This window comes from Aulostomus chinensis, chromosome 14, assembly GCF_037954235.1.
Source record: "Aulostomus chinensis isolate RoL2024-O1b breed Wild chromosome 14, RoL_Achi_v1.0, whole genome shotgun sequence".
NCBI lineage: Eukaryota > Metazoa > Chordata > Actinopteri > Syngnathiformes > Aulostomidae > Aulostomus > Aulostomus chinensis.
This window is the reverse complement of record NC_141333.1, coordinates 16410587-16420535: the sequence shown is the minus strand read 5'-3', so window position 1 is coordinate 16420535 and position 9949 is coordinate 16410587. Positions and strand designations below refer to the sequence as shown.

At 43.7% G+C, this 9949-nt stretch overlaps 1 protein-coding gene across 1 annotated transcript; it reads left to right on the top strand.

The window, feature by feature from the left end:
- Window positions 1–3425: 3425 nt before the first annotated feature.
- Window positions 3426–8206, top strand: tmem161a (transmembrane protein 161A). Its single transcript, XM_086223726.1, has 11 exons — window positions 3426–3561; window positions 3965–4068; window positions 4157–4240; window positions 4333–4424; window positions 4525–4681; window positions 5325–5540; window positions 5628–5771; window positions 5845–5958; window positions 6052–6226; window positions 6314–6410; window positions 6964–8206. The coding sequence occupies exons 1-11, from the start codon at window positions 3559–3561 to the stop codon at window positions 7266–7268; spliced, it is 1491 nt and encodes a 496-aa protein (XP_086079852.1). The 5' UTR covers window positions 3426–3558; the 3' UTR covers window positions 7269–8206.
- Window positions 8207–9949: the final 1743 nt, after the last annotated feature.

Here is a 9949-nt window from a genome sequence, read left to right as displayed (position 1 = left end):
CTGGTTCCCACAGCTATGCCCCTCACTGAAGAAGAGGCAGCAGTTAGGAAACAGACAAAAAGGAAAAGAGCCGGGAAAAATTAAGGTAGACGGGAGGAGGAGTGGGGGGCGCAAACAACCATGGTGGGACTTTTCCTTTGACGGGGCACCATCGCAACATTTGCATATATTCAAATCAGGCAATGAATACCATGCATGGGGGCAAACAAAAGCGAACCAATGGGAGGGCCGCGTCCCTGCTGCGGGCTCAGATGCAGCCGCCGGTATCCCAGCAGCACCCTGGGAGAGACACAGGAATATGGTGTGGGAACTGAGAGGCCCCCCGAGCCGGGCCCAGAGAGAGAAGCCACTTGTAGCCTGTGGTGAATTAGCATTTTATTTGTGTCCATTTTCTCCAGTAATTTCTGCCTGGACACTTCAGCCACAGATGGCTAACATGGCCGAGGGATTAGCATTTGTGTCAAGGATGATAATGATGGAAGTGTTGTTTTACCCGTACATTTCTTCTCACAGTGCGACTGACATCTGGGATGTTATCGGCCAAATTTCTTTCTTTTTTTCTTTTCTTGGCATTAAAAAAGAACATTATGATGTTGTGCTAATAAAGGACAATAAATCTTCTCTGCGTTGCGGTATGAAAGGGCTATGAAATGCCCAGACGTTCCAGTTAGTACGCCAGTCCAGACGTATGTGTTGATTTTGTCCTCAGTGTTGGCAGCAGGTGGAGGAGCAAGTGTATTTATTTATTTTGAACTGATTCACAGAGGTGAATTTCAAATTAAAACTCCATTTCCCAGTGCTCATCAGTAAGACTCAAAGTTTCATATTAAGCTGGACAATTAATTTGATGCCATTTACTGATGCTGGCACGGGGAGGGGGGGGGGGGTGTCGACGGCCACCAGAGATGCTGCTGCAGCTTCACCACACAAAGCTGCGTCTGCTCTCATTGAAACGTCATGCTCCTGTGCCTAAACGCACAGGGCGAGGGATCAGACACATCTTCAGCAGAAGGGGTGCCACCAATTAGCAGAAAATGGGAATTCAATCAACTTGGCAGACCACCCAAATAACATGAACACACAAGCTAAACACGGATTTGAATAGTGTGAATGCTTTTAGCGACGATCCTTAGAGGCTGTGCTGCTGGAAACACTGTAGGAGGCATATGGGCCTCCGCTTTACACACTGAGCTGACATTATAATGCATGTACAGGCCAGTGAGTGAGTGTGTGTGTGTGTGTGTGTGTGTGTGTGTGTGTGTGTGTGTGTGTGTGTGTGTGTGTGTGTATGTGTGTGTGTGTGTGTGTTTGGGTGTGTGTTTGTGTGTTTGTGTGGACTATTCTCATCCTGAGTGGCCAAGCATACCACACAAGAGGGACGCTTCAGTGCACCCAGAGCTGTTGTACTCGCACCTCCTGTCTCACAGTAATCTGAGAATTTATTCCACCATACATTAGATTATCGATGTAAACTTAATTGACAGTTTGAAGAGCGCTAGACTGATATTGTAAGATGTGTGCTTGAATCTAAATGGAGGACCACTACTTCAATATTCTATTCTCTCCCTCCCCTCTATTTGATGTATCTATGCCAAACTAAGAGGAGTCTGTCTGAGACTTTAAGCCAACAATTTACATAATGTTTGTTTTCATCCAATGAAATGTTCAGATACATGATGGTGGAGGCATGAACCATCAAGATTATCATTAGCAGGGTTTCGCCAAGGCGTTCAGGTGTACTGAAGAAGAACAAGGAACTGAGATACATTTTACATTTTGAACAGAGATGAGCTTTTTTCGTTTTCACGTGTTCTATTAAGTTGATGAGCATCATAAAAAATAAACAAGTTAATGTCAACAAATATTAGCAGTAAGTTTAAACAATTTGTTGATGGGATGTGGCATTCTACATATATGAGAGCATTTTGTCTTGTTTTTAAAAATGTAAAAACAGACACAATAGAGCAAATAGAATGCTGGTAGCCAAGAGTCATATTCCGCTCTTTCAAGAGAAAAATCGGCCGTCACGTGTGGGAAACAAACAGCGGAGCTCTTGAGGCAGATGAAACATGTCAAGATGTTTTTTATATATATATATATATATCCGTTCAGGCTCAAAAATGGAGGAGAAAGACAAGAACAGTTCTGTACTTCCAGCTACGCAATTAAAGCTGGTTCCCTCAAAGGTACTTTTGTTACCTCAAAAGTACAATATTGGCCTTTAAGAGGCCAGGAGTGCAACTTGAAAGGCTAAGAAAGTGAACTGAGGGGTAAACGGATGTCTTTCAAAAGAGTACACCAACCCCCACAAGTATTTGCAGTTTGCTCCTTTTTCGTTTCACGCTGGCACTTCTGTTATTGAGGTTGTTGTCTTTACTTCATCCAGAACAAGAGAGGCAGTTCTCCACCTTATACCTTATACCACTGTAGACCGTCTCAGCTGGATGTCATCAGAAGAGAACCTGACGTTTCTAGCGGAAAAACATGACAAAACAAATAAATTGGAACAATAATGCTTTGGAAACATGGCAAGAATTTTTTTTTAATGCAATGGGCAATTCTGAGATTTTGAGCAATTTTACATTTTTTTATTTTTTTGTTTTGTCTTTTTTTTTTTCATTTTCACTGTAATTTTCCCTGTTGCTTTTTTTTTTTTTCCAACAAGACGATCGAGGACTCCTTCTCCAACTTCTGTGTTCTACATTTGTAGGTTGAATGAAAGTAAAACCCATAATCACTGGAGCATTCATTCTTCTTCCAAGTGAAGACTCCCTCATTGTCTCGTGCTCAGCACATTCAAGAGCAGTCAGCACTTTGCCCTTAATATGTGCGTATCTCAATAACTATTAGAAATGGTAAGCCTACATTATTCAGGGTCATATTTACAGGGTCACTAAATACGTCGTTAATGTTTCTTCGCTGTGTGTTATTTTGGATGGTCTAGGCTCACGGTAAAGGCCTATTTCCTGTTTGTTTCAGTCTCATCCTCTGAATGAGAAATATCTACATCCGAAGCTGTGACTGACACTAAACTTTATTTTTGATTCTATCATGAAGGTTTTTATTATTTAAATTGTCACCGGCTACATTAACATTTTGTTACTTAAAACATGGTTACATATGTTTTTTAAGGCTATTGAAGCATTTCTTTGTTTATGGAATGCTAAAAAATATATCATCTCAAATCATCTTGGTCATTTTTCAACCTGGCTTTATTTGATATTCAGATCACGGTTGTGATCTAATAAGGTGATTTGTATGTTGAAACATAGCATTTCCCAGACAGCTAACGTCGTTATTTGCAGCAGGCGACTGTGTCACTAGTGGTCTGAATGACACGGCTGTGTCCGAGGACCTGAAGGCAACTCGTCGGTCCTGTGCCAAATCCGGGACATGCAGACGTTCCACCGAAGAGGGCAGCATCGCCCTTCACAGTCTTGAGCCTCCCGAAAATTCACTACAAGAAGAAGGAGCTGCTCTGCACGTCAGTTGCACAGCTGCTGTCTTTCCTCCATGTGAAGAAGCTCGTCTGTAATACCACGTTTACCAGGAGAAGACATGGTAATTTCATTCAGTCGCGAGTTTATCCACAACTTCATTTCCGACTCAGCAGCGCCGGCTGGAACGTTCTCTGGCGAGCTAATTCGTCCATTAATGGCTGCTTGTAGTTTGCTAATGCTACCTAGCTAGTTTGCAGCCGCACCAATGACAGGTGCTGAAGTTTAGCTAAATTTAGCTCGATAGCCATTTGCCAACTTTCATTCATTTTGCCGTGGCTTTAAACGGCCACTATTCTTTGTGAATGTAACACATTGCTGCATTTTACTGACGGTATAGCACTTAAGCATGATGTTCTACCACCCAGCCCGTGAGCTTAATTTGTAGGGTCTTGAATCTTCTCCATATACGCTCTTGTGCTGCTTCAGATGCTGATCTCCTGCTTTAACTGCGTTTCTCCTGACAGGCACTGATGGGAATTCAGCTGGTGGTCAGTTTACTGACAGCCAGCATTATGCAGAGGATGGCTCCACATTGTTCATTTGCACGCTGGCTCCTTTGTAATGGAAGGTACTGCCCCCCCCCCCCCCCCCCCCCATTTATAGTGATGCATATGCATGTGCTGGGGTGCTGGTTATTCATATTCTGTTCCTCCTAGTTTGTACCGGTTCAAACACCCGTCAGAGGGAGAGCTCTGTGCCCTGGCTGGGAAACAGATTCCCAAACCAAACAGGAGAGACAGGTGGGAGATGGGGGAGGGTCTGCTCTAGAGAAACTCAACAAGGGAAGGCTACATTGCACTGTATTAAAGTCATGTTTGGATGTTATTTCCAGGAGACAAAATGGAGAAAATAAACCTCTAACTGTGCCCAAAGACATCGACCTTCACCTGGAGAAAGCACCAGTCAATGCCATCGATGCCCTTGGTTAAACAAACATTGCTGTTTATTTACACCGTAGTGTTCTACAGCAAATGCTGCTCACTTGCCCACACCAATAACATTAAGTCCTTGTTTCTGCCCTCAGTGCTACGGTTCTTTCTAGAGTACCAGTGGCTGGTAGACTTTGCCGTCTATGCAACCGGCGTCTTCATTTTCACCGAGTGTTACTACAGTGTGGTGGATGCCAGCAAGGAGGTTAATATTGGAGCTATTTGGTGCGTCCTGACCGTTTTCTTTGGCTTGTATCCTTTCACTTACGAATGTCACCATTCACTCTTGTTTTGCTACAAAACATAACAATCTGAAGCCACAGTCTCTGCACAGTCAAGTGTGTCTGGGCACAGTCGTCAGTGAGTCAGAAATACATGAGAACTCAGTTGTAATCAGTTTGCAGCAACCCTTCTTCAACACCGCCTACACAGTTTCATGTCTGCATTTTGCACTGTTGTCAGGCTATCATGGAGAAAAAGATTCATCCGCTTGCCAAATCTGTGTCAGTTCCCACTGCAGTTGATGTCTCTTGAGCTCCTCTGAAAGATCCCAGATCTGCAACAGATGACTTTTTGAGATAAGCTTAAGATGAAATGTTTGTTTTAATGGGCACTGCTTCTCTTGCCTTTACGGTACTGGTTTACCCATAGTGCCAGACAATGAGACAAAACTAACATTTTAGTCCTCATACGCACTCCACTTCAAATCAGGGATACAGAAAGTAACTGTCTGGTGCTTGGTATGCATAGGGTGTCCACTGGCAAAGAGTGGCTGCTAATTATAACACCCTCTTATCACTATATAGGCCTCGTTGTAAAACTAAAGATGAAATACACTCATTAAGAATGAGTGGGCCATCTTGGACTTGTTTTTCCTTGAACTGGTAACCCTCAGAAAAACTCTTCACACCCTGATGAGCCACTACTTCCGCTCTGAAGAGGGTGGCGAGCGCTCAGTGTGCCTCGCCTTTGGCTTCTTATCCCTGCTCGTGGCCATGCTGGTGCTGGTGGTCCGAGAGGACTACCTGGAGTTCGGCTTGGAGTCGGGGTTCTCCAATCTCTTTGACAACTTGGAGGTCTTTGCTAAACAGCAGGGCTACTCTGAATGGTCGTGAGTATCTGCCTTGACAAATAGGTGTGACGGAGACCTCAGTGATGGTTGGATTACATTTATTAATCCAACGTCTGCCAATTTCAGAATCCCAGTCACCAAACTGACGGTGAAGCTCGGTCTGGCTGCTGTCTGTGCGTACATTGGTGCTCTCCTGGCCTTTCCTGGACTGAGGCTGGCTCAGACTCATCTGGATGCCATTCAAATGAATTCAGATCGTCCACTCATGCAGTATGTACTGCCACTCTGTGTACACTGTATATTGATATTAATACCACTCACATGCTCTTGTTGTTTCCCGCAGAATCCTTCTGCACATCAGCTTCCTGTCTCCAGTCATTGTGCTGGTTCTGTGGGTGAAACCCATAGCCAGGGACTTCCTTGCAAACGCACCCTTGGGGAAAATTTCTGTCACACTGTAAGTACACATACTGCTGATTCTTTTCACTACAACATGGGTCTGAACCCTCAACATCGGTGCTGGTACTGACTGATCATCTGGCTGTTGCAGAGTACCCAGTGCAGTATTTGACAGCATGCGTCTGTGGCTCATCGTGGCTCTGTGCGTGTTGCGGTTAGCGCTGACCCGCTACCATCTGCAGGCCTACCTCAACCTGGCTCAGAAGTGGGTGGAGCAGATGAAAAAGGAGGCGGGACGTATTGCTGCCATTGACATCCAGAGGAAGGTCAGATATGCTGTTCACATTTTAGATACCGGGGTTGTACTTCACCTAAGGAGATTGGGAAAGTCAAGTTTTTGTGCTGTTTTCCAGGTTACGCGTGTGTTTTGCTACCTGACTGTCATAACTCTCCAGTATCTGATTCCTGTTCTGCTCATCCTCTTCTCCACTCTGTCCCTCAAAGCACTCGGTGAGCAAAACACCATCATCGTCATCATCATCATCAAGTCCACACTTGGATGCGAAGTGGGGTTAATATGCACAGATGCAGTCCAGCTATAGTTGTAGCTAGCCATTTCGTTGGGCCGCTGCCATTGTCTTGGCATAGATGGGAATGGGATGCAGTAAAGAATCACTTTCTTCACCTGTTTGTCTGCCACCAGAACAGTGGATGGTGCCACGATCAGACTTGAGAGTCATCTATTGCATCAAAAAAATACGTGGCGCAAACAGTTGTATTTTGGATGAGATTTCAGAGCCCCTTCAAGCAAAACAGAATATTGAAGTGTATACAGGCCAGAATATTGGGATTCCTACCGGTACAGTCTAAATATGTTGGTCTGACTTTGAAAAGTCAAACTGACGTGTTTACATGTGTTTTTGAAGCTCCAGTTCCAGTGAAATGCATCCATCACATTTTCCCACCTTCACATTAAATGTACCGACAGTTTAAAATTGAGGCTAACAAACTTTTCAACCTCTATCATCACTGGTGAACATTAACATTCTCCTCTGACCCACAGGGGACTTCTCCTGGGGGGCAGCTGAAGCAGAGACCCCCGGAGTGACCCCAGCTTTGGTGGTGCCCACAGCAGCACCTGTGCTGCCTGTTGGCTTTGATGAAGATGAAGAAGGGGTGGAGGACATGGAGGAAGACATCCAGGCTACAGTAGCCCGCCTGTCAGAGACCTTCACAGCGCTGCGCTCCGTCCTCACACCACTCTTCTTCAGGGGCTTCTTCGCCTTCCTCACCTGGTGGGTGGCTGCCTGCCAGGTCATCAGCTCTCTGTTTGGCATCTACTTCCACCAGTATCTGATGCAGAACTAAGTAGAGACCAGAGACGGACTGACTGGATGAACAGCACTGAGTGAGAGACCAGCAGGCTTCTGGTTCTAACAACACAAATATACTGTAACACCTGGTCATGCTCCACAAATACTTCGGCAGATACTTGTACTGCAACCCTTCAGATGGATCTACCTGACTTGTTCTTAATAGAACATTATTAAATGCTGCAAAGAAGAACTTAATATAAGATGTTTAATTCGTACCAGGGTAGTATTGCTACTTTCTCCCTGTGTAGATGAGACATTTTATTTTTGAGAGGGGCCCTTCGTCCTTCAGAAAGAACCGATTCAAGAGTGCTAAATGTTTGGTTTGTTTTTCGTGATCTTTATATCTGCTGTAATGTTTGATTTGATCTCGAGTGAGGTTCCAGATCCGGCTCCAGCTGACTGTAAATCACTCAGAACCGTGTTTAGGGTCTACAAGCTTTTGTTATTTAAAAACTTTCCTTCAGAATGCCGCAGTGCCTGGGAGCCCAGGGGTTTTTACACATTATAAAAATCTCCTTTTCTCCCTTTTCACAATTATTTACTGAGGATGCTCTGTTAGATAGATAAACACTCCAAGCATGGTGTTTTGTTTTTTAAATGTCAAACACTACTCATTGGCAACATTTTTGGTTGCAGAGTCTTAATTTGCTCATTTTAATGGCTAATCATTCATGTACATAAATCAAAATCTAATTTCAATCAGTCATGCATGAATAGAATTTATTTATTTATTTATGAGACTTTGCCTCAAATAATAAGCAATAGAGATGCTGTAATTCTGTATATTTCTATTTCATCTTTGTAGCTTTTTAAAAAAAAAAATACTGTGAAATTAACATGAAATGTTGTTTTCTGAATGCATGTTGTTTTTTTTTTGTGGCTGTAACCCGATTGCTTTGTTTGTGTGGCTGAATAAAAATCTTATTTTCAGTCGTGTTGTTTTACTTTCAGGGAGGAGTGAGAGATGGCGCTAGTAAAGCAATTTCTTTTACAAAACGGTGCCCTGTTTGGCAGAAGACATCACGCATGATAATGGAGTGTCTCGTCTCTTCGCTGGGTCCTGACCTTTGACCCCCAACCTCCTGAGAAAAGCATTCTTTAATCACCAATAATTACCATGAACTTGAGGCCCTCTTAAGAATCTGGGAAAAAAATGGGCGTTTGATCTGACAGGAAGTGTTGTATTTTATGGGTACAATTTGCATAAAGATTCTGCGTCTAGCAGCGTGGAGGAAAACATTGAAATTGGACTGATAAGCTTTATCGCAATTTTCGGATTTACATGCCGGCCATTGAACAGCAGCTTCGGAGCGCGACCTTTCAGCAGAGAGAAGTGATTTAGCAGTGATGCCTTTGGACGTGGATCCCACATTTCAGAAGGTAGCAGTTTCCCACCTCATACATGAATGTTTGTATTTCACTAATTAATAATTTTTTAAAAAAGACAATGATTGCTTCCAAATTGTGTTCTTAGAGAGTTTTTCAGTTGTTGGCAGCCACGTCTGCGTCCTGGCTAATGAACTGAAAGGTGACAGACTTGACATCTATATAATCATATTAATTCTCTACGTCTGTGCCGGAGGCCTCAGGCTAACTCTGTCCGCTCTGCGGTCTACAGCAGGCCAAGTCCAGCAGCCATGGCTGACTCTAGTTGCTATAGAAACCGTGTGTGTGCGTGTGAGGGGTTCAGGACCCAGACATGCCCTACAGACTGGACTGGCCGGATCTCATGGGAGCTGACCAGACATGACCCCAGTGAGAGTGTCTTTTCATTTAGGGAGGCGAGACAACAGAGATGCACCGGGGCTGGCAGGGCTGGACCAACGCCCCCCACCCCACCCCACCCCTTGGCTTTTAGTTCAAATGGAAAAGAAGGCAGACTCTCCATAGGGGTAGCATAAGAAAATGTTTTGGCATAGTTAGTGTGAGACAACCAGCTGTGGAAATGAGCCTTTTTGTACTGAAGGTATTATTTGAAGACATAAAGGTCTCTGGGCTTTTTAAGTGGTCCGATCTTGTTCTTTGTATTTGCTGGCTGCGTGGTGAGTTGCCTGACAGGGCCAGACATGATAATGAGGGAGTGTGTGTGTGTGTGCGTGTGTGTGTGTGTGTGAGTGCGTGTGTGTGTATTCAAAAGATGGAACGGAGGTGAATAATGCTAAATAAATTGACACATGAAAGCTCGATAGCTACACAGCGGACCATATTTCATCTTTCTTCAGAATGAACATCCATGCAAAAGAACCAGTCACATTTTCTTTCCGTCAAAGAAAGATGATAAATTAAAATACCTCCTGGAAAAATAATAATAGGAAAATGTACAAATCAAAAACATTTTTATTTCTTTTAAATAAAATTCTCTTGATTCTGTTAGCGGAAGCAAACATAAAACCTCAACCCAAGCCATCGGGATGGTGATAACTTGATGTAAATCCACATAACAGCATTAAAAACATGTCAGAAAGCTAATGCCACAGCAGCAGTCCACTGCATAATTGTCTCTTACTAGGGTTTTTTTTTTTTTTACAGGGTGAACCTTTGTGTTGTCAGACCCATGACATACTTTATCATTTCTAATTAAGCATGTTCTTCTCTGCTATTTGCACCTTAAATTGGCACAGATGTTGTGAAATACACTGACCCCTTGTGGGGAAAGAGTTTTGACTGGAACTG